The sequence below is a fragment of the Haematobia irritans genome, chromosome 4, assembly GCF_050003625.1.
Source record: "Haematobia irritans isolate KBUSLIRL chromosome 4, ASM5000362v1, whole genome shotgun sequence".
Lineage (NCBI taxonomy): Eukaryota > Metazoa > Arthropoda > Insecta > Diptera > Muscidae > Haematobia > Haematobia irritans.
The window spans coordinates 120991368-121018092 of NC_134400.1; the positions used below are offsets into that span (position 1 = coordinate 120991368).

The window sequence follows — 26725 nt, forward strand, 5'->3', positions numbered from 1 at the left end:
GTACCAATTTTCAGTAATAAAAGGCCGATATCACTAGAAAACAATCAGCTGATGTGCAAAAAATGAATTTAATTTTTTTCGGTTTAAAATATTTTTATTCTGATGCAATTCTATATCGGAAATCAAGAAAAAATATTTAATTTTACGCGGGAAAAAATTTGGATATATATTCAAGGACAATAAAAGCTTCCAAAACTACACAAACGGCGACGACGCTGAGATCAATGGCACAAGAATCATCGTGAAAGAAAACAATCAACTGATGTGCAAAACTGAATATTAATTATTTGCGTAATAAGGTGGGTATTAAGTTCGAGTTTAGCCGCTAAAAACGTCATTTTTTTCACGATTACTTTTCTTTAATAATCCATTTTAAGGAATACAAACTTTGTGGAAATTTGCTTTGGGCTTTTCCCCATCATGTTATAATAAAATTTGCAACAAATATGTATAATTTCATGCATTTTTCTTACTGATTTAGTTTTCACTTTAGCGATTTTAGCGGCTAAACTCGAACTTAATACTCACCTATATGTAAAAATAATAAATGATAAATTTGACTTGGAAATGATTTATATTATCTAAGTTTGGTGAAAATGAAGGGTTTCTATTAAAAATAAATGGAACAAGTAAAGGGTGATTTGTTAAGAGCTTGATAACTTTTTAAAAAAAAAAAAACGCATAAAATTTGCAAAATCTCATCGGTTCTTTATTTGAAACGTTAGATTGGTCCATGACATTTACTTTTTGAAGATAATTTCATTTAAATGTTGACCGCGGCTGCGTCTTAGGTGGTCCATTCGGAAAGTCAAATTTTGGGCAACTTTTTCGAGCATTTCGGCCGGAATAGCCCGAATTTCTTCGGAAATGTTGTCTTCCAAAGCTGGAATAGTTGCTGGCTTATTTCTGTAGACTTTAGACTTGACGTAGCCCCACAAAAAATAGTCTAAATGCGTCAAATCGCATGATCTTGGTGGCCAACTTACCGGTCCATTTCTTGAGATGAATTGTTCTCCGAAGTTTTCCCTCAAAATGGCCATAGAATCGCGAGCTGTGTGGCATGTAGCGCCATCTTGTTGAAACCACATGTCAACCAAGTTCAGTTCTTCCATTTTTGGCAACAAAAAGTTTGTTAGCATCGAACGATAGCGATCGCCATTCACCGTAACGTTGCGTCCAACAGCATCTTTGAAAAAATACGGTCCAATGATTCCACCAGCGTACAAACCACACCAAACAGTGCATTTTTCGGGATGCATGGGCAGTTCTTGAACGGCTTCTGGTTGCTCTTTACTCCAAATGCGGCAATTTTGCTTATTTACGTAGCCATTCAACCAGAAATGAGCCTCATCGCTGAACAAAATTTGTCGATAAAAAAGCGGATTTTCTGCCAACTTTTCTAGGGCCCATTCACTGAAAATTCGACGTTGTGGCAGATCGTAAGTCTATTCATGATGAAATGTCAAAGCATACTGAGCATCTTTCTCTTTGACACCATGTCTGAAATCCCACGTGATCTGTCAAATACTAATGCATGAAAATCCTAACCTCAAAAGAATCACCCTTTATATACGGCCGTAAGTTCGGCCAGGCCGAAGCTTATGTACCCTAAACAATAGATTGCGTAGAAACTTCTACTGAAGACTGTCATCCACAATCGAATTACTTGGGTTGCGGTAACACTTGCCGATGGCAAGGTATCCTAAAACTTCCTAACACCGTCTTCTAAATTGCAAGGTAGTCCATACGTAGTATATATTAAACTAAAAAAGGCCGATTAAATACGTATATAATTAAGTTTGACAAAATTTTGTATAGAAATAAAATTTTGACAAAAGTTTCTATAGATATAAAATTTTGACAAAATAAAATATTGACAACATTTTCTATAGAAGTAAAATTTGGACAAAATTTTCAATAGAATTAAAATTTTGACAACATTATCTATCGAAATAAAATTTTGACAAAATTTTCTATTTTGCCAAAATTTTCTATAGAAATAAAATTTGACAACATTTTCTATGGGAATAAAATTTTGACAAAATTTTCTATAGAAATAAAATTTTGGTAGATTATTTTTGGCTCGAGTGGCAACCATGATTGTGAACCGATATGGACCAATTTTTGTCGCGGCCATATACTAACACCACGTTCCAAATTTCAACCGGATCGGATGAATTTTGCTCCTCCAAGATGCTCCGGAGTTCAAATCTGGGGAACGGTTTATATGGGGGTTATATATAATTATGGACCGATATGGACCAATTTTTGCATGGTCAATAGAGAACACATACCAACACCATGTACCAAATTTCAACCGGATCGGATGAATTTTGCTCCTCCAAGATGCTCCGGAGTTCAAATCTGGAGATCGGTTTATATGGGGGCTATATATAATTATGGACCAATATGGACCAATTCTTGCGCGTTTGTTAAAGAACATATACCAACACCATGTACCAAATTTCAACCGGATCGGATGAATTTTGTTCCTCTAAGAGGCTCCGGAGATCAAATCTGGGGATCGGATTATATGGGGGCTATATATAATTATGGACCGATATGGACCAATTTTTGCATGGTTGTTAGAGACCATATATTAACACCATGTACCACATTTCAGCCGGATCGGATGAAATTTTCTTCTCTTAGAGGCTCCGAAAGCCAAATCGGGGGATCGGTTTATATGGGGGCTATATATAATTATGGACCGATGTGGACCAATTTCTGCATGGTTGTTAGAGACCATATACTAACACCATGTACCAAATTTCAGCCGGATCGGATGAAATTTGCTTCTCTTAGAGGGTCTGCAAGCCAAATTTGGGGGTCCGTTTATATGGGGGCTATACGTAAAAGTGGACCGATATGGCCCATTTGCAATACCATCCGACTTACATCAATAACAACTACTTGTGCCAAGTTTCAAGTCGATAGCTTGTTTCGTTCGGAAGTTAGCGTGATTTCAACAGACGAACGGACGGACATTCTCAGATCGACTCAGAATTTTACCACGACCCAGAATATATATATACTTTATGGGGTCTTAGAGCAATATTTCGATGTGTTACAATCGGAATGACATAGTTAATATGGTGGAGAATATAAAAATCAACACGTTTACTTTAATTGTGCAGTTTTCTTTTCTATGATGTGAATGTGATGACCATAACTACTACACGGAAGAAAAAGACTGTTTTTCATATGTTTGGGTGTAAAAATTATATGTTTGCAACTCAAAATTCTTAACACAATATTTTTAAGTGCAAGCATATAATGTTCATAAACTAGCATAACACGTTTGGGTCATATATGTTAATATGTTAGGACATAAAATGTTTGTAAATATAATATGGTTATATGCAAACATATATTAATTTGGAAATAGAGAGTATGCTATAAGTAAAATAATGGAAGTAACCAATTGGCGCCTTAAAAATATATAAAATAATATATAAAAATAAAATTTCATTAAAAAATTTTTACTACCAGTGTATGCCCTAAGGTGAAACATAATATGTTTGAACAATACAAACAATATTTTGTTTGGACCAATCCTAAAAATCTATATGCTTGAAGCAAAATGTGTTTGGGGTATATGCTACAGAAGCATTTTTTTTGAGGGTATATATACAGATCTTTGTCAATTTAGTATAAATAGGGCATTTAGATATCAATAGATTTGTGATCGTGATCAGCTCAGGACTCCTTGATATAGAATATGAGTTCCTCAAAGAGTGGAAGCTGGAATAAATATTTGAACAATATAATACCGATTTTCATCGATAGCAGAATATATCGTCGAACGGAATACCAATTAGTGGCAACAGACGAAAAGCGACAAAAAGCGACGGCGAGGGCGACTTCAGGAATAAGGGAGGAATAAGGGTGATTAATTTCAATTTCTCCTAATTGAATTACATTTAGTTTAAAAATAATATTTATTTTATTTTAATTTTAGATAACAGGAAACTGTAGTCCTAATTATTTTCTGTATCATTATTTTTCTTTAAATTGAATTTCCTTGAAATCGGTAAAAAATATTACGAAAATAAATTTTGTGTAAAATTCCCTTTTTTGTTTTTTTTTTTTAACTTTTAGAATATTTAATTTCTGCATTCGATGACTTTTTAAAGCAGACTTTGTTTTTTTTATTGCCAGCAATCTCTTGTTTATTTTGTGAATGACCCCCTATATTTGCTTGATGGTCGGTCTGTCTGCCCCATGAACTAAATGAATGAATGCAGAGGCTGACAATCACTGGCCAAAGGAGGAGTATGTCCATATATTGACATGTTGGATACATATACATATATACTACTCAAAATATATGTAAATGAACTTAACAGTCATCTTTCTTTAGGAAATATTTGATGGATGAGATTTTTACACTCTATACCATAGTTTTTGTATAATATTTTCTATTCAAGTGTTTGTAATGATTGGATGTAATGATCAGAGAATAGTTACATACCATTTGGAATATTATCGATAGTTTCGTACCGTCTCCGATTTTATTCCACTACGAGACGATACGAAACTATCGATAATAATCCAAACAAGTATATACGGCTGTAAGTTCGGCCAGGCCGAATCTTATGTACCCTCCATTATGGATTGCGTAGAAACTTATACGAAAGACTGTCATTCACAATCGAATTACTTGGGTTGTGGTATCTTAAAACTTCTTAACATCGTTTTCTAAATTGTGAGTTAGTCTACAAATAATTATGAATCGATATGGACTTTTTGCGCGGTACGTAGGGAGCCAGAATTGAAATATGGGGGCTATAAACAGTTATGAACTTGATATGGACCAATTTTTGTGTGATTGGGACTCGATTTATCTGAGGGCTATATATAACTATAGACCGATATGGACCTAGTTAGGCATGGTTGTTAACGGCCATATACTAGCACAATGTACCAAATTTCAACTCACTCGGATGAAATTTGCTACTCCAAGAGGCTCCAAAACCAAATCTCGGGATCGGTTTATATGGGGGTTATATATATGATTATGGACTGATATGGACCACTTTTGGCATGGTTGTTAAATATCATATACTACCACCACGTACCAAATTTCTAACGAATCGGATGAATTTTGCTTCTCCAAAAGGCACCGGAGGTCAAATCTGGGGATCGGTTTATATGAGAGCTATATATAATTATGGACTGATAGGAACCAATTTCTGCATGGTTGTTGGATACCATATATTAACATCACGTACCAAATTTCAACCGAATGGGAAGCATTTTGCTCTTCCAAGGGGCTCCGGAGGTCAAATCTGGGGATCGGTTTATATGGGGCCTATATATGTTTATGGACCGATATCTACCAATTTTTGCATGGGAGTTTGAGGCCATATATTAACACCACGTACCAAATTTCAACTGAATCAGATGAAGTTTGATCTTCCAAGAGGCTCCGGGGGTCAAATCGGGGGATCGGTTTATATGGGGGCTATATATAATTATGGACCGATGTGGACCAATTTTTGCATGGTTGTTAGAGACCATATACTAACACCATGTACCAAATTTCAGCCGGATCGGATAAAATTTGCTTCTCTCAGAGGCAAGCCAAATCGGTGGATCGGTTTAAATGGGGGCTAAATATAATTATGGACCGATGTCACCCAATTTTTGCATGGTTGTTAGAGACCACATACTATCACAATGTACCAAATTTCAGCCGGATCGGATGAAATTTGCTTCTCTTAGAGGCCTCGCAAGCCAAATTTGGGGGTCCGTTTATATGGGGGCTATACGTAAAAGTGGACCGATATGGCCCATTTGCAATACCATCCGCCCTACATCAATAACAACTACTTGTGCCAAGTTTCAAGTCGACAGCTTGTTTCGTTCGGAAGTTAGCGTGATTTCAACAGAAGGACGGACGGACGGACATGCTCAGATCGACTCAGAATTTCGCCACGACAAACGGAATGACAAAGTTAAAGGTTGCCAGTGTTGCCAGTATTGGGAATTTTTTCCAAATCGGGGATATTTTTCCGTGAATGGGAACGAATTTTCTGAGTTCGGGACTTGGGGATTTGGTGGGAAGTTTCCATAAATTTGGGGATTTTTGTGCACAGAAAAAAATTTCCGTAGTTAAACTAACTCTAAATTTATCTTATTTTTATTGGAAAAAATTTATTTGCTAGTGGGTGAATTTTATTATTTTTTATCTAGGAAGAATGAACTACCTCGCACGAAAATTGAACTAAATTTTGCTCCACATTTTGAGATTTCCACAAAGCGTTGTTAAAACCAGGAAATTTTAAAGCCCTGTTGTACTTTTTAACTGCAGTTCACGAAATTACATCCTCTCATAGAAGAAAAAATTAACTAAAAGTAAAGAAGAAAATCATTGGCGCCAAATCATGACCATTTTAACCATACACTAGTTCATTCTTACTATTTTTGGGAATCGTACGAAAATCTTCTTTTGCTTTAGTTCATATTGAACTTATGTGTACGGTCATTGAACTTTATACTCACGTTTAGTTCATAAAATTTTTGAGACATACTTAAAAAAGTAAGATTTCATTAAGGTGTGGAAAATTTCGATAAAAATAATAAAATTTAACTATTAGCAAATAAATTTTTTCCACTATAAAAATAAGTTAAATTTAGAGTTAGTTTAACTACGGAATTTTTTTTTCTGTGTGCTTGCAACTACCGAATTGCACACCTTTTCTTTTGGGATATTATCAACAGTTTCGAATCGTCTCGTATTGAAATAAAATAGGATAAATAGCAAAAAAAAAAATAAATCGCACTGAGTATAGCGACCTTTATTGACAACTTTTGAATTGTCGCCTTTTCGTCATATATGGTAGGCCATTGCATTGTTGAACTCAGCCCAAGTTATAAGTAACCATCTTTGTTTCTCTACAAGTTAAATTAATTTATTATTTATGTTTACTTTTTTTGTGCAATTTGAGTTACATCGTCCGAGTTACAGACATATGCCATTTCCCTTGGCAATGACCCCATGCTGTTAGTTGCAATATTTTATTGGGTTTATTGAACCCGCGTGCAAAAAAGCAATGACATTCTATTTTGAATGATAAAAGCAGAAGAATAAAATTACTAAATTGTATTAGTAAATATATAGACTTAAAGAGCAACGTTACTAATAATTAATTTCCAAATATTTACACTAAAAGAAAAAAATTCTTCAAAAAACACCACTAAGTGCTGCCCTATTCTATGTTAAGCTCAATGACCTCCTTTTTATAGCCGAGTCCGAACGGCGTTTCACATTGCAGTGAAACCACTTAGTGAAGCTTTGAAACACTCTGAAATGTTAGTTATAGTGGCAACTCAATATTTCGGGTTCACTTGGACTATTCAGCCCATTGTGATACCATCAGTTTCTACATGAAAATTTTTGTTACAAAACAAACAAAAATATATGTTTTATTCCAAAAAACACACTCCATTTCGTTGGTATCAAAGACTCTTCTATTCAGAGGTTTCGTAGTAAAAATGTAATATCGTAGCTAGTTGTCAATGTCGAACATTTTAAAGCTTGGGGAACTTATGTAAATTTCATTATTCTTGTTTCCAAAAGTTGTATTTGGTGCAAAGTGCTGACTAAATGGTAAGTTTCTTTTACATAAACTTTCTTTACATCGACTTGTGAGTACCCAAAACTATACTCTAAAAATATAATTGCATGACTGTATACGTTGTTTCTTGATGACAGTAAGAGCTACATTTTATAAAATTTTCTATAGAAATAAAATTTTGACAAAATATTCTATAGAAATACAATTTTGCCAAATTTTTCTCTAAATTCAATATAAAACATTTCTTTCGAATAAAAAAAAACACTTTTTTTTACTAACCACAAAAATTTGATCAACAACATCAAAATATTTTTTTTAATTCGGTAGATTTATGGTAAAGTTTTCTTCAAATTTCGGTAGATTATTTTTGACGACCTAAATTAACCTAAAACTTTTTCAAGATCAATTGACATCCACGGTACTCTATAAAATGTTTACCACACAACCTCAAAATGTGTCATATTTGTGCATTCCGTTTTCCAGAAACTATAAAGATTGATGTGAACGAATCGACTATGCATTTCGAATAATTTTTTATTTCCAACTTTTCTAAGAAACACAAAAACAAAAATTTGCAAAAGAACAACGTTTGCATTAAAGGTTTTCCAAAAGTTTTTTTTTTGCTGCGTGTATATAATAAGTGTGATTTAGTAACATCGTGCTCAAGTAAGTGTGCTATAAATCGGGATTTTAATTTTTTCATTTACTTTCGATCGCCTTACATTTAAAGGATTTTGAAAATAACATAAAAAGAAAATTTATTTCATATTCATAATTAGAGCAAAAATTGAGTAAGAATTTTTACATGCGGTAAGGAAAGCATTATTATTGATAGGAAACAACCATGCGGTGACATAGATGCGACGTGATGCTTGTTCGGCAAATATGCGAAGATTTTTCTTAAATTTCAAATTTTGATCAGGCCAATTACAGGAGAATAAAGCATAGGCAAGCTGTTGAAATTCCTCTTCCAACAGGGTACCATAGTAACAGCTTGGTAGTATTTCCGCAATTGTGCCAATAAAAAATGAAGAAAAATAACCCATTGTAAAGGGATCCTTGACAAAGAGTATAATGAAAATCAGAACAACACACATATTCATGCTGGCGGCAACAATTTGAATGAACATGTATAGAGAAACGACTTCTTCGAGTTTACGACGATATCTGTATAAAGAAGAAATATATAAGAAAAAATCGTAATTTTAAGAAACAACAATTGGAATCAAAAATTGCAAAAATCTCTTTGGCGGCATACGAAGTTCTACATGGATGCATAGCATACTTTGTAAAATGTAAGATTTTTATGAAATTCTGAACTATTTTGTGGGGAAAATTGAATTTTATAAAATTGTTTGCTTAATTTGTGTAATTTTTTTTTCTTCTCTTTTATGGTTCATTTAACTAACGTAAATCAAAAATTTTAGAACTGAGGGAAACTTTTCCATATTGGCGAATTTTTAACTAAAATAAAATAATTTTTATGAACTAAAATAAAATTAAATTGACGTTATTGGAGCTATGACTATGGGTAAAATGAAAATTAGCTCCAAAACCTAAATGGACCTCAAACATTTGTATGAAAAACAACAACACCAAATTTTTATATTTTTTTGGGGAGTAATTTAATTTTCCATAGAAATAAAATTTTGACAATTTTTCCATGGAAATAAAATTTTGACAAAATTTGCTACAGAAATAAAATTTTGACAAAATTTTCTATAGAAATAAAATTTTGACAAAATTTTCTATAGAAATAAAATTTTGACACATTTTCTATAGAAATAAAATTTTGACAAAATTTTCTATAGAAATAAAATTTTGAGAAAATTTTCTATAGAAATAAAATTTTGAGAAAAGTTTCTATAGAAAAAAAAATTTTGACAAAATTTTCTATAGAAATAAAATTTTGACAAAATTTGCTATAGATATACAAATTTTGAAAAAATTTTCTATAGAAATAAAATTTTGACAAAATTTTCTATAGAAATAAAATTTTGACAAAATTTTCTATAGAAATAAAATTTTGACAAAATTTTCTATAGAAATAAAATTTTGACAAAATTTTTCTCTAGAAATAAAATTTTAACAAAATTTTCTATAGAAATAAAATTTTGAACAAATTTTCTATAGAAATAAAATTTTGAAAAAATTTTCTATAGAAATAAAATTTTGAAAAAATTTTCTATAGAAATAAAATTTTGACAAAATTTTCTAGAGAAATAAAATTTTGACAAAATTGTCTATAGATATAAAATTGTGACAATATTTTCTATAGAAATAAAATTTTGAAAAAATTTTCTATAGAAATAAAATTTTGACAAAATTTTCTAGAGAAATAAAATTTTGACAAAATTGTCTATAGATATAAAATTGTGAAAAAATTTTCTATAGAAATAAAATTTTGACAAAATTTTCTATAGAAATATAATTTTGACAAAATTGTCTATAGATATAACATTGTGACAATATTTTCTATAGAAATAAAATTTTGACAAAATTTGCTATAGAAATAATATTTTGACAAAATTGTCTATAGAAATAAAATTTTGACAAAATTTTTTATAGAAATAACATTTTGACAAAATTCTCTATAGAAATAAAATTTTGACAAAATTTTCTATAGAAATAAAATTTTGACAAAATTATAAAAAAAAATATAATAAAATTTTTACAAAATTTTCTATAGAAATAAAATTTTGACAAAAATTTTTATAGAAATAAAATTTTGAAAAAATTTTCTATAGAAATAAAATTTTGATAAAATTGTCTATAGATATAAAATTGTGACAATATTTTCTATAGAAATAAAATTTTGACAAAATTTGCTATAGAAATAAAATTTTGACAAAATTCTCTATAGAAATAAAATTTTGACAAAATTCTCTATAGAAATAAAATTTTGACAAAATTTTCTATAGAAATAAAATTTTGACAAAATTATAAAATTAAATATAATAAAAAAATATAATAAAATTTTGACAAAATTTTCTATAGAAATAAAATTTTGACAAAAATTTTTATAGAAATAAAATTTTGAAAAAAGTTTCTATAGAAATAAAATTTTGACAAAATTTTCTATAGAAATAAAATTTTGATAAAATTATCTATAGAAATAAAAATCTATAAAAAATAAAATTTAGACAAAAGTTTCTATAGAAATAAAATTTTGACAAAATATAGAAATACAATTATGACAAAATTGTCTATATAAATAAAATCTTGACAAAATTTTCTATATAATTAAAATTTTGACAAAATTTTCTATAGAAATAAAATTTTGCCAAATTTTCTATAGAAATAAAATTTTGAGAAAAATTTCTATAGAAATAAAATGTTGATAAAATTTTCTATAGAAATAAAATTTTGACAAAATTTACTACAGAAATAAAATATCATTCGTTTTGTTTGTTATTGTTGGTTTCTCTTCAATCATTATTGTTGTTTTTGATTTCAGCTTAAAACCATACATTGACTAACTACACTTGTAGTTTAGTCAATGCATGGTTTTAAGCTGAAATCTAAAACACCAATAAAAATAAAATTTCGACAAAAGTTTCCATAGAAATACAATTTTGACATAATTTTCCAAAGAAATAAAATTTTGCCAAATTGTCTATAGAAATAAAATTTTGACAAAAGTTTGTATAGAAATACAATTTTGACAAATTTTTCTAAAGAAATAAAATTATGACAACATTTTCTAAAGAAATAAAATTATGACAAAATTTTCTATAGAAATAAAATTTTGCCAAATTTTCCTATAGAAATAAAATTTTGACAAAAGTTTCTATAGAAATAAAATTTTTCTATAGAAATAAAATTTTGCCAAATTTTCTATAAAAATAAAATTTCGACAAAAGTTTCTATAGAAATAAAATTTTGACAAAATGTTCTATAGAAATAAAATTTTGACAAACTCGAGTTTGAATGGTGTTCCACACTTACTCTTCCATATTTACTTCCATTCCATACTTACTCTAATAAATCCAAATGATCACGTATACACTCCACTAAATCGTGATTATTTTCCTCCAATGTTTTCTTGGGATCATGTCCAATTTTCGCCACTCGCATACCCAATATATGCACTTGACCACCCAATAGGGCTAAATGCGACCCGGCAAAGGTGTCATTAACCACATTCTGCGCGACAATATAAAAAAGTGCAATCGTCTGATAAATATGTGCAATGACATAATTTCGGTCCGACTGGTATGGATCGAATGGAAAATAGGCCCGATACATAAGTAACCATGATCCTCGGAGGCCATGGAATACGAAAGCACATTCAGCAAATACAAAGATACAGCCACATATCATGTAGAAGAGCCTTATGAGGGAACGTATGCGAGGATAAACATTATTCTTCATGTAATCGATCTCTTCGCCAGGTCGTATACGTTCATCTTGACGTTTGACAATACCGAACATTTCATTAATATCTCGAAATCTCCACCAAATGGCGAATGTTTTCATGGCACACACGGTACATGTTAAGGAGACGCCCGCATTCTCGATAAACTCATAGAGCGAGGAACTTGCAAAAAGGGCTAGCGTGATATGCAAGGGAAAGCCAATGGTAGCCAATCCATTGACAAGCAGTGAATAAAGCCAATAAATGGGTCGAAGTCGTTTGGGAGGCATCATGCCCAGTAATCTCCAAATGTCAATATGGGGTTTAAATAAAGATTTCGTATCCAGTTCAATATCTGCCATCGCTTGGGTGATTCGAAGACAAAAATTCCCCAATAATTTCAATGATACAAAATTTCTTAACTGTTTGTCCCATTAGGGATTGGGAAAGGCTTTTATATAGTCCAAATTTATTGACAATTTTATCTATTATTAATTATTAAAATATGAATATATATATATATAGTTTAATTATTTAATCATCAATTATGCAATCGTCTATAGATTATTAGAAATTCTAACACCTACACGCAAAGCAAAAAAAAATGTTTGACAGCGGGTATCGCAACCGTTGTTCTTTTGTTACAGTTATTAAAATATGAGTAGATATTTTAATTATTTAAACATCAATTATGCAACCCTTTACAAATAATAAGAAATTCTTACACCTACACACAAAGAAAAATAAAAGCAACTTTTGGAAAATTGGTATTGCAGAGGTTGTTCTTTTGTTAGTTTTTTTTTTTTTAATTTACAAAACCAAAAATCAAACCTTTATCACCAAAAACATGTGTTTGTTATATTTTGTAAAATAAATATTTTTCATTACAAAATCACAGTCCATTTTGATTATTCGAAGCACCGTTCTGTTTGAACTTTATGTTTTATATAAGAAACATTTTGAGGTTTTGAAGTAAAATATAGTAGTAGTAAGTAATAATAAAAATTGTTTACAAACTATTTGATTGAATTTAACGGTGACCTATGGTCGTCAGTCCCTTTATTTGTTACATTATTTCTTAGAAAATTGTAAAGATTAATATTTGAATTCGTACAGCAATTCTTCTGTGTAAGTTACACAAGTTTTTATGTAGTTAGCAAGTACCTTCCAATTTATGACAAGACCATTTAAAACTTGTATTAGCTCATTCTCACTTAGCGAAACCTTTTGGAAATATTGGTATCGCAATTCATTTATTGCTGGACATTTGCCTACACCGAAAAAAGTGACCTGTTTTGTAGGAAGAATGAACTATCACGCACGAAAATTGAACTAAATTTTACTCCACATTTTGAGATTTCCACAAAGCGTTGTTAAAACCAGGAAAGTTTAATGCCCTGCAGCGTTGCCAATTTAGCTTTTTTCCCGCTAGATTTGGCTTTTTTTGAAGACGTTTAGCGGGAAAAAAAATGCATTTAGCTTTTAGCTTTTTTCTGGCTTTTTTTTCATGACCCTTTTAGCTATTTTTGGCTTTTTTTATTTTCGACATGTTTCTATTGAAATATGGATAAATCGGCGTTTTTATCTAAGCCTTGCTGCAAGTATAAGGGTTTCCACATATTTCAAAGCTCAGTTGAAACATTAATAATGAGTCCAGCCATTATGCGGGCATTTTTATAGCAAATACACCGTGTAGTAAAGTTTTTTCATTATATACATAAAAGTTATCGTAAACTTTAAATCTACTATTACCATACAAATTTGTTAGATAAACTGTCAGTAAATTATTGGGAATATTATCATTTGACTCGTTTATCCTTTTTATGTTATTATAATATTCTAAAGTTATTACGATATTACTAAATTAAAATAGTAGATGTGAATAGCTTTGTGCACTGAAAAAATATTGTCGTCTCCTTAAAATACGAACGCTAATTTTGGTTATAATAGCATTTGTGAATTTCTTTTAATAAAAACTGTTTTCCTTGTCCAAAAGACGACAAAGTCGTTTTGTCCTTATAATTAAGTGATTCAACTTAAAAATGGGTATGTTTTCATGAAAGAAGGAAGAATTAATGAAATAGTATTTAAATGTGAGGAGTTTTTGCATCTTAACCACAAACCAAAAAAGCGTTCAATAATAGAAGATGTTTTTCAACACTTTATTTTAAAAACGTATATATACAATAATTTCTACTTGAAGTCGAGTCTGAATTTGGAAATTTAAGTTGGCGTTAGCACGTTTTTAAAGCACTTTGATAGCTCATGAAGAAAAGGAAAATGTTTTTACTGGGAAATGTAAACTATAGGTATTTTCTACAATTTAAATAAATGTAATGTATTTCGAATTTTTCACAATTTCAAATCCAAACTAAAATTTTATTTAAAAAAATGACAAATCATTTTTTTACCAAATCCAAAGCATGCTTAGATCATTTAATATTTTAAAATAACAAGTAAATAAAATAGAGGTGTTGGGAAGGTAGCTCCCACAAGACGAAGGACTTCCAGTAAAAAATTTGTGATAGTAATCAAAATGTATCGAATACGCAAACAGAGCTAATATGCCTTAGATATTGTTACAGTCTCACAGAAGTGGAATTAAAATGAAAATAATATGCATTGTAAGTGAAATAAAGCCTTTAAGTTTGTTAAATTTCAATCAAAAATGTGACTTTTGATACAAAAAAATTTAGCTTTTTTCTAGCTATTTTTTAGCATTTTTTAGCTTTTTATACCCTTCACCACTACTGTGGTACAGGGTATAATAAGTTTGTGCATTTGTATGTAACGCCAAGAGGGAAAAGTCTGAGACCCATCGTTTAGTATACCGATCGTCTTAGAATTAAATTCTGAGTCGATTTAGCGATGTCTGTCTGTCTGTCTGTCCGTCTGTCTGTCTGTTGATGTATTTTTGTGTGCAAAGTACAGCTCGCAGTTTTAGTCCGATTGTCCTAAAATTTGGTATGGGGTACTGTTTCGGCTCAAAGACGATCCCTATTGATTTTGGAAAAAATCGGTTCAGATTTAGATATAGCTGCCATATATATTTTTCACCGATTTGGTCATAATTGGCGTGTATATCAACCGATCTTCCTCAAATTCCGTACATCCCAATATTTTATGAGTCTCGAAAAACTTGCAAAATATCATCCAAATCGGTTCAGATTTAGATATAGCTCCCATATATAGCTTTCGCCCGATTTACACTCCTTTGTCCACAGAGGCCAATTTTTTGCTCCGATTTAGTTGAAATTTTGCACAGGGAGTAGAATTAGCATTATAGCTATGCGTGCCAAATTTGGTGGAAATCGGTTCAGATTTAGATATAGCTCCCATATATAGCTTTCGCCCGATTTACACTCATATGACCACAGAGGCCAATCTTTTACTCCGATTTAATTGAAATTTTGCACAGGGAGTAGAATGAGCATTGTAGCTATGCGTGCCAAATTTGTTTGAAATCGGTTCAGATTTAGATATAGCTCCCATATATAGCTTTCGCCCGATTTACACTCATATGACAACAAAGGCTAATTTTTTGCTCCGATTTAGTTGAAATTTTGCACAGGGAGTAGAATTAGCATTGTTGCTATGCGTGCCAAATTTGGTTCAGATTTAGATATAGCTTCCATATATATGTTTTTCTGATTTCGACAAAAATGGTCAAAATAGCAACATTTTCCTTGTAAAATCGCCACTGCTTAGTCGAATAGTTGAAAACATGACTCTAATTTTCTTAAACTTCTAATACATATATATCGAGCGATAAATCATAAATAAACTTTTGCGAAGTTTCCTTAAGATTGCTTCAGATTTAAATGTTTCCCATATTTTTTTACTAACATTGTGTTCCACCCTAGTCCATTAGCCGACTTAAATTTTGAGTCTATAGATTTTGTAAAAGTCTATCAAATTCTGTCCAAATCGAGTGATATTTAAATGTATGTATTTGAGACAAACCTTTATATATAGCACCCAACACATTTGACAGATGTGATATGGTATCGAAAATTTAGATCTATAAAGTGGTGCAGGGTATAATATAGTCGGCCCCGCCCGACTTTAGACTTTCCTTACTTGTTTTTAGCTATTTTTTTGGGCAAATCTAGCGGTTTTTGGTGAAACAATTCTGGCAACGCTGATGCCCTGTTGTACTTTTTAACTGCAGTACACGAAATTACATCATCTCATAGAATAAAACATTAAGAAGAAAAAGAAAATTAGGAAGAAAATCATTGGCGCCAAATCATGACCATTTTAACCATAGTTCATTCTTACTATTTTTGGGAATCGTACGAAAATCTTCTTTTGCTTTAGTTCATATTGAACTTATGTGTACGGTCATTGAACTTTATACTCACGTTTAGTTCATAAAATTTTTGAGACATACTTAAAAAAAAAGTAAGATTTCATTAAGCTGTGGAAAATTTCGATAAAAATAATAAAATTTAACTACAAGCAAATCAATTTTTTTAAATAAGTTAAATTTAGCGTTACACTGAAAAAACAGTGAACCCACCAGGAAGAAAACTTTTGGTTAATTTTAGAAAATTTTTAATATTTTTAGAAATTTTTAACTAAACAGTATTACAAACGCTGGCATCACGCCGATATGACAAAAATAAGTAAATATTTTTCGACAAATTCAAGAAAATTTATTATACATAAATAAAGGGTGATTTGTTAAGAGCTTGATAACTTTTAAAAAAAAAAAAACGCATAAAATTTGCAAAATCTCATCGGTTCTTTATTTGAAACGTTAGATTGGTCCATGACATTTACTTTTTGAAGATAATTTCATTTAAATGTTGACCGCGGCTGCGTCTTAGGTGGTCCATTCGGAAAGTCCAATTTTGGGCAACTTTTTCGAGCATTTCGGCCGGAATAGCCCGAATTTCTTCGGAAATGTTGTCTTCCAAAGCTGGAATAGTTGCTGGCTTATTTCTGTAGACTTTAGACTTGACGTAGCCCCACAAAAAATAGTCTAAAGGCGTCAAATCGCATGATCTTGGTGGCCAACTTACCGGTCCATTTCTTGAGATGAATTGTTCTCCGAAGTTTTCCCTCAAAATGGCCATAGAATCGCGAGCTGTGTGGCATGTAGCGCCATCTTGTTGAAACCACATGTCAACCAAGTTCAGTTCTTCCATTTTTGGCAACAAAAAGTTTGTTAGCATCGAACGATAGCGATCGCCATTCACCGTAACGTTGCGTCCAACAGCATCTTTGAAAAAATACGGTCCAATGATTCCACCAGCGTACAAACCACACCAAACAGTGCATTTTTCGGGATGCATGGGCAGTTCTTGAACGGCTTCTGGTTGCTCTTCACTCCAAATGCGGCAATTTTGCTTATTTACGTAGCCATTCAACCAGAAATGAGCCTCATCGCTGAACAAAATTTGTCGATAAAAAAGCGGATTTTCTGCCAACTTTTCTAGGGCCCATTCACTGAAAATTCGACGTTGTGGCTCGTTAGTAAGTCTATTCATGATGAAATGTCAAAGCATACTGAGCATCTTTCTCTTTGACACCATGTCTGAAATCCCACGTGATCTGTCAAATACTAATGCATGAAAATCCTAACCTCAAAAGAATCACCCTTTAATTTTTTTCACTTGATAAGAAAATTTTGTAGTTTGAAGGAAAAAATTGGAGTTCAAAATTGCAAGAATGGCTTTAGTGACATATGAAGTTCATGATGGATGTATTTTTAATAAAATTTACAAATTTAAAGAAATAATGAACTATTTTGTGAGAAATACGAATTTAGGAAATCTTTATGCTTAAGTTTTGTATAATTTTCCCCCGAGTTTTAGTTCATTTAACTAACATACGCAAAAAATTATTAAAGTAAATGAAACTTTCTCTAAACATAATAATTCTATGAACTAATATAAAGTTAAATTGGCTTTAGCGAAATAGAGAGTTCACTTTTTTTTGAGTGTAGTTTAACTACGGAAATTTTTTTCTGTGTAAGAAATGCTGCAAATTTTCATTTTCATTCCAGTTGCTTATTGAACAAATAGGATTTCCATTTTGATGAAAGCGATTTTTATTTAATTTAATCATGGTGCTTCTTGCTTTTAATATCCACATTATTTCGTCTGGAGTTGAAGTGTTATTTATATATAAAGAGCCAGCCATTGGATCAAGCTAGCTATAAAATCTGGAAGTCTCAGTGGTTTTTCCGATATGGTAATTAATATGTTTCGATTGTAAATTCTGCAAAAGCAAATCCGTTTTCCCAATCCAATGATTTTTTTGAGACTATCTCAAGAGTGCCAACATTAGTCTCTGCCATGAGGTCCATTATATTTTTTGCTTGCCCAAAATAACTTTTGGTTCAAAACTTGTTTTGCCAATATATGGGGTAGTCTTTCTTCGTTGTAATCAAAAAGTACCCGGGTCAGATATCTTAAGTGTGTTTTCAACGTGTACATATGTCCATTTTCAACTCCAGTTTCGAGCATGAGTATTTTCTTTAAGAAGAATAATGTAAGGTTATCCACTTCTTTGAACTGTGAGAACCCCCATTTCTGCGACCCATACGATCGGATTGCTCTACAGACAGCAAGAAACAGTTTCCATTTGGAAAGAAGAGTTTTCCATGTTGAATTAATGCTGTTTTTTGCTGATTGATTTCTCTTCTGAATATGCTTACTAAAAGAGAGTTTTGGTGTGAGAATCATTCCTAGGTAGCAATATTCGGATGTATGTACATGCATTTCAATTCAAAACGACTACATGTGGTGGAAAATACAGCCGATGTGTAAAACGAGCGCTCCTCCATAGATCGCATACAAGATATTCTCTTTAAGAGCTCAAAAAGGACTGAAAGAGAATACAAATCAATGATTTATAGCGTAACTGTTTGTTATCTTTAAGGACACAAAATATTTCGAATTTATGGGATCAATGAAGAATGCAGTCTAAGGAAATCAAGGCTAAATAGCATTCGAACCGTAAAGCGTAGTACGGTGGGTTATAGACGATAATCATGGTTACATTATTCGTTTATCTGTTCTTCAAATATTGAGGAGGTTTTGAGTCAAGGGTAATGAGGACAAATAAAAACATTTTGATCGCAGACTTCTAAATCTAAAATAATTTTTTGTATCTATCTTAGTCTGTGAATATATTTTTAATAAAAATATAATATAGAATATGTAATTTAATAAAATATATCTATTTATACACTTCACCACTACTGTGGTACAGGGTATAATAAGTTTGTGCATTTGTATGTAACGCCAAGAAGCAGTATTAATAGACCAACCTTTTAGTATACGGATCGGCTTAGAATTAAATTCTGAGTCGATTTAGCAAAGTACAGCTCGCAGTTTTAGTCCGATTGTCCTACAATTTGGTATAGGGTCTTGTTTCGGCTCAAAGATTTTGGAAAAAAATTGGTTCAGATTTAGATACAGCTGCTGTATATATTTTTCACCGATCTGGTCATAATTGGCGTATGTATCAACCGATCTTCCTCAAATTCCGTACATCCGAATATTTTATGAGTCTCGAAAAACTTGCAAAATATCAGCCAAATCGGTTCAGATTTAGATATAGCTCCCATATATAGCTTTCGCCCGATTTACACTCATTTGCCCACAGAGGCCAATTTTTTGCTCCGATTTAGTTGAAATCTTGCATAGGGAGTAGAATTAGCATTGTAACTATGCGTGCCAAATTTGGTTGAAGTCGGTTCAGATTTGGATATACACTTATGGACATGCAATTAAGTCATTCTACAAATTACATTCTTCAATTAATATAACAAGCAAATTCTTTTTAAATGTCTAACCAAAATCACCTCGTTTTATTCAGAACGAGTGTCGCAAATGATATTTAATAGAAAAAAATGTATTCATTACATATTAAGTGTGGTTATGTATCTAGTTTAATGATATCTTGACATTAGGGTGGACAAATAATTAAGTCACTTCAAATCGTATGGCTATTTCTCCTTAAAAAAAAAATATTTTTTTCTTATTCTATATTTTAGTTCTAATACTTGGTGGGATAACCCTTCTGGCGAATTACTGCTGCACAACGATTAGGTAAAGTTTTAACCAGTGACTCACACTTATCAGCAGTGATATTGTACCATTCCTCCTGAATAACTTGCCATAATTCTTCCTGAGTTCTCGGTTTCCGAATAGAAACTTCTCGTTTTATTATTCCCCATAAGTTTTCTATGGGATTAAGGTCGGGGCTTTGCGCTAGCCACTCAAGTACTTTTATTTTGTTCTCATTTAACCAAAATTTAACGACCCGTGACGTATGCTTTGGGTCGTTGTCTTCTTGAAAGATCCAAGCTAGCGGCAAATTCTCTGCGTACTCACCATCTAAATTATCCTTCAGAATTTCCCGATACATATCCGCGTTCATTTTTCCTTCGATTTTTACTAATGGACCAAAGCCGGAGGATGTAAAACACCCCCAAACCATAACTGAGGAGCCACCGTGCTTTACCGTTTTTTTGGTGTATCTAGGCTTGAGTTCGGAATGAACTGGCCGCCGAACAAATGGTCTACCATCGTTTCCGAACACGTTAAACTTGGATTCATCGCTCCATACCACCAATTTCCAGAAATTATGGTCATATTTGCAGAATTTCTTAGCAAACTGCCGGCGCTGAATCAAGTTCCTTTTTGTTACATTAGGTTTACGTCTGGCAATTCGACCATGTAGTCCACTTTCAACCAACCGCCTTCTCACAGTTCTTGATGAAACTATAACGTTATATTTCTGTTCCATTTCCGACCTTATTTGGCTAGATGTGAAAAAAGGATCACCTTTACTCATTCGAACCATTAACCGGTCATCGGCAGCAGAAGTTTTTCGGGGCACATTTCGAGGCAAGTTGTTGAATGTGGTAAATTGTTTGTAATGTTTAATGGCATTAACAACCTTTCCACGTGAAAGACTAAGGGTTTTAACAACCTTTGCCACAGAACCCACATTTTCGAAGCACGTCCAGATGATCTTTCTTTCAACAGGAGTCGAACTTTTCTTTTTGCCCATAATACCGATAATTTCTGCGTGAGTGTTTAAGAATGTTCTGAGAAGTTAAAATTATTTATTTATTTTGCAAAGAAAACGATAAATTTGCATAATTACCTCTCAAAAATGTCTGTATATGTAATTTTGTGCACAAAGTACAGGTCGCAGTTTAAGTCCGATCGTCCTCAAATTTGACATAACGTCTTTCTTCGGGTAGAAGACAATCGCTATTGATTTGGAAAAAAATCGGTTGAGATTTAGATATAGCTGCCATATATAGTTATCACTGATTTGATCATAGTTCACGTATGTATGAACCGACGTTCTTCAAATTTTGTACATCTGAACGTTTTGCCAGTCTCGTAAAAACTGCCAAATATCAGCTAAATCGGTTCAGATTTATATATAGCTCCCATATATATCTTTCGTCCGATTTGGACTTATATGGCCCCAAAAGCGAGAGTTTTGCCCTGATTTGCTTCAAATTTTGCACAACAAGTACGTTTAATAGTATCGTTAAGTGTGCTTAATTTGGTTAAAATCGGTTCCGAGTTAGATATAGCTCCCATATATATCTTTCGTCCGATTTGGATTTATATGGCCTCAAAAGCCAGAGTTATGCCCTGAGATGCTTGAAATTTTGCACAAGGAGTACGTTTTATAGTATCGTTAATTGTGCAAAATTTAGTTGAAGTCGGTTCAGATTTAGATATAGCCCCCATATAGCATTCGCCCGATTTGGACTAATATGCCCACAGAGGCAAAAGTGCTACTCTGATTTACGTGAAATTTTGCAGAGGGAGTAGAATTGAACTTGAAACTTTGCACAGGCAGTAGATTTAAGGTTTGCATATGCGTGTTTATTTTGGTTGAAATTGGTTCAGCTTTTGATATAGCTCCCATATATCTTTCGCCCGATTTTCGGTCATATGACGACAGAGGTCAAAGTTGTTATCCGATTTTGCGAAATTTTGCACAGGGAGTATATTCAACATAGTAACTATGCATGTGAAATTTGATTGCAATCGGTTCAAATTTCGATATAGATTCCATATATATGTTTTTCCTATTTAGGCAAAACTGGCCGAAATACCTACATTTTCCTTATCAAATCGCCACTGCTAAGTCGAAAACTTATCAAAATTACTCCAATTTTCCTATTACTCTATTACACATCTATCGACCGATAAATCATAAATACACTTTTGCGAAGTTGCCTTAAAATTAGTTCATATTTAAATGTTTCCAATAATTTTTACTAACATTGTGTTCCACCTCAGCGCATTAGCCGACTTAAATGTAAAATCTATAAGTATTGCAGAACTCTGTACAGATCTGCTCAGATATACAGAATATACGAGCCCTAACCACAATTAATTCGTACACTGAAAATTTTTCAACATGTAATATTAAATTTTGTATATCTTCTGAACTATAATGACTACACACACAAATTTTTACTTTTCTTAAATGTCATTTTATTCTCTTTTAGAATACATTAGAAAAGTTACATATTAAAAAAACAGACTTTTCAAAAAGCAATTATAAACGAAAGTTCATTATTTTAAACAAAAATATTGTGACCACTATTAATTCGTTCAGTCTCAAATTTTCATAGCTAGAATTGTGTAACGCCACCTTTATTTTTTAAAACAGCATCGATCCGCTTTGGCATAGTCCTGACTAGTTTCTGACAGTCTTCTGGGGTTATCGAGTCCCAAATTTCCTGAATTTTTGACTTTAACCCTATAATAGTCTTTTGTGGATCATTTCGAAGTTTTCTTTTCATAATAGCCCACACATTTTCTATCGGGTTAAGGTCTGGACTGGAAGAAGGCCAGTCCAGGACCTCGATTCCATTTTCTTCCAGCCACTTTTTCGTTTTTTTTGGCAGTATGGGAAGAAGCTCCATCTTGTTGGAATATGTATTCCCCGCAGTCTGCCAATTTCGATACCGACGGAATCAGATTTTCCTCCAAGATTCTAATGTATTTTTCTGCATTTACGATCCCATCTATGAAATGGAGCTGACCTACACCTTTTGATGACATATATCCCCATACCATAAACTTTACGGTACGTTTTAAACAGTCTTTGTGGTATGCCTCGTTTTTTACGTATTACCCTTTTTCTTGCATCACCAACACATACATCGAACTTGGATTCGTCGCTGAAGATAATACTGTCCCATTGCCGTTGTACCCAAGGGCGTCTCTCTTTCGACCATAACAGACGTTTTTTCATTTGGGCCGCTGTAAGCAATGGCTTTTGCTTGGCCTAAATAATTAAATATATGAATTATCAAGTTGATTTCGATATAACGGGTTAATCTTTAACTTACTTTATAGAAATTATAACCTATGCTTTTCAGTTGCAATCGGGTCCACTCACGTTTTACGGGCTTTCCAATTGCTTCAGACCACTTTAAGGCTATATCGCGAATAGTGCTACGACGATTTTGTTTAATAATATTTGCCAAAGCTCTTTTATCCCGAAGACTTATTTTGGAAGTCCGACCTCTGTTGGAAACATTATTGCCAAAATTTCCGCATACTTTGTATTTGCTAACAATACTTTGTATTGTTGATCTTGGAATTCTAAGATCGGTAGAAATTTGTCCATACGTCTTTCCCGATTTGAACTTATCAATGATTAAAATTCGAATTTCCTCGCAAAGAGGTTTACCACGTGTCATTGTTAGAAATGATGCAAATTACAATAAAATGAAGGGAAAAAATTATTTTTTTTTTACTTCTTTGCATTCCTATTCTCTTGTTGTAACGGTACATTTGCAATTTTTGTTTACATTTTGATCTATTCATTTAGACTGAGCGCAATTTATACACTGAACGAATTAATAGTGGTCAAATAATTTTTAATAAATAATAAAGGCTTTTTTGTTTATCTAATTTTTTTAACATTTTCATACAGTATTTAGGATTTTTATAAAATGAATGTATAGCAAATAAAACGACCTTTCAGAAAAGTACAAACTTGTTGGTGTAATTAACATAATTAAATATTAATTCAGGCGTTTGTGGCTAAAGAGTGAAAAAATAGCTGGTGTACGAATTAAATGTGGTTAGGGCTCGTATGTGTATGGATTCATATAGCATCCAACACATGGACGGATTTGATATGGTATCGAAAATGTGGACTTACAAAGTGGTGAAGGGTATAATATAGTCGGCCCGGTCCGACTTTAGACTTTCCTTACTTGTTTAATAATGGTTTTAATTAGTGGCATACTAACTCTTTTGGTGCAAATTAAAGTATAGCTCCTAATATTAGACATTTCTGCTCAGTTTGAGACAAGACATCCATAAACATGTACCCCCCTTTATGTTCTTCAAAACCTATACCAATGATACTCCAAAACCTATACCAATGATACCCCACAAATGCTTACGTTTACTAATTCAGTAGGGGTGGTTTAGGCTATGATATAGTCGGCCCCGCCCGACTTTCTACTTTAGTCACTTGTTTTTAAGTACCTTTACTTTTTTCCGATTTATTGGACGGGAAGCATAGGTTCTTTGTATGGTGTTAAAATATGATGCTTAATTTTCCGTTATGGTTAGGAGAAGGATACCTCCTCTTGACAAACCATGCTTGAAATGAAAATGAACAGGAAATGTAGAAGATTGTTCAACGACTTGAATACACAGAATATAATTTAAAAAAAATTGGCGGAAAAGGGATACCCTCTCTCCGACGTTTGTTTAGACAAAATGTTGTTACAAATATGCTTCGGAGAGTGCAGCGAAGCGGGCCGGTTTACGTTAGTTCTTCAATAAAACAACTACATAGAAAACTATGTGGTTTACACTCCGGCCAAATGACACATACTAAACATGAAAGCTATGGTATGAGGTTATAGCATTAATATGGTTTCAGTATTGTCTTATGCGTTTATCCTGAACTATGTTACGCCATCTATTGTCTATTTTGTCATTACTAATTTTTGCTCTTCATTATGACGTTTCATTCAAAATATTATAAGGGATCTTAAAAGCAAGTGTTTTACCAATGATCTCTTTATTCTGCAACCATATTATTAATTGTTGATTTGAATCGAAATCGCTATTAGATATAACTATGTTCAGAAATGTCACCACTATTAATGTCTGAAAATTTTGTTAGTATTTGACCCCATGTTTATGAAGGAATTCCCCCAGTTCATTCTATTGCACCACGGTGGAGCCATAATTATAATTCTATATTAACCCTCTAATGCCCAATCCCGCCTTTAGGCGGACTTCATTTAATAACGAAGCCTTTAGTAAAACACACCTTAAGACAACAAAAATGGCTAAAATAAAATGAAAACTTAGTTGAAACTGTTCAAGAGACTTTGTACCATATACTGAATTTTACCGTATAAATTGTTCTTGTTTAGTTTTCTTGCTTTTGTGTCGTTAACATTGAAAACTTAATCAGCTGGCAAAAAAATTGGGGCATTAGAGGGTTAATTATAGACTACACCACTCCATGGAACAGGGTATTATAAGTTATTGCATATGTTTGCTACATCCAGAAGGAGACGAGATAGTCGCATGTTATCTGTGAAAATAAAGCTCAGGCCCTCCTGCTGAGTTGGTTTATCGATGTCCGTCTGTCTGTGAACACACATTTCTGTAATCAAAGACTCGTAGTCGATTTAGATTTAGATATAGACCACATATATATATATATATATATATATATATATATATATATATATATATATATATATATATATATATATATATATATATATATATATATATATATATATATATATATATATATATATATATATATATATATATATATATATATATATATATATCTCCCGATTTATACTCATATGACCACAAAGGCCAAAGTTCTACTCCGAATTACGTGAAATTTTACACAGTGAGCTATTTACGAAAAATTTTATTGAAATGCCAAAAATATAATAGCTAACCAATCACCCTTTGTATGCGGATATAAACCTTTTTTACATATACATTGAAAGAAGTGTTTTCTTTTCTGAGGAATGAAATTTTAGACAAACCAAGTTTTCTCTTGGTGCTAAACAAATTTTCTATTGAATTAAATAAAAATCATAAGATAGGTTAGGTTAGGTTATGTGGCCGCCCGATGTATCAGGCTCACTTAGACTATTCAGTCCATTGTGATACCACAGTGGTGAACTTCTCTCTTATCACTGAGTGCTGCCCGATTCCATGTTAAGCTCAATGACAAGGGACCTCCTTTTTATAGCCGAGTCCGAACGGCGTTCCACATTCCAGTGAAACCACTTAGAGAAGCTTTGAAACCCTCAGAAATGTCACCAGCATTACTGAGGTGGGATAATCCACAGCTGAAAACTTTTTGGTGTTCGGTCGTAGCAGGAATCGAACCCACGACCTTGTGTATGCAAGGCGGGCATGCTAACCATTGCACCACGGTGGCTCATAAGATAAAATCGTTGCTACACGTGTCAGAAATTCAGGTTTATGTGTTATAACAAAAGCGAATTTCGTTTGTCTGAAATTTCGTTCCTGAGGAAAGTATTTTTTCTTTGAGTGTACCTTTCAACAAATTTGGTGCAGGGAATAATATAGTCGGTCACGGCCATCTGTAGAATTTCCTTAATGGTTTTCCTTCTGTTTTTATTGATAAATAATCAAAGATTTTCTATAACAACATAAATGGCTGAAATTATCTGGATGGTGGGGTGAGTATAAAAGCTTCGACCCAGGTGAATTTAGTATAATACATAAATATAGGTTAAAGTATTTAT

The 26725-nt window shown here is 32.3% G+C and overlaps 2 protein-coding genes across 19 annotated transcripts in view; both read right to left on the bottom strand.

The window, feature by feature from the left end:
- The window catches only part of Lasp (LIM and SH3 domain protein Lasp), a 279211-nt gene that overhangs the window by 69483 nt on the left and 183003 nt on the right, over positions 1–26725 (bottom strand). The gene's annotated exons all lie outside the window — the stretch shown is intronic.
- On the bottom strand, positions 741–18416 carry LOC142233352 (odorant receptor 59a-like). Its single transcript, XM_075304250.1, has 5 exons — positions 18348–18416; positions 13105–13230; positions 11563–12362; positions 8360–8750; positions 741–791 (listed from the first exon to the last, which is right to left on the bottom strand). Exons 1-5 carry the CDS (start codon positions 18414–18416, stop codon positions 741–743), a joined length of 1437 nt encoding a protein of 478 aa, XP_075160365.1.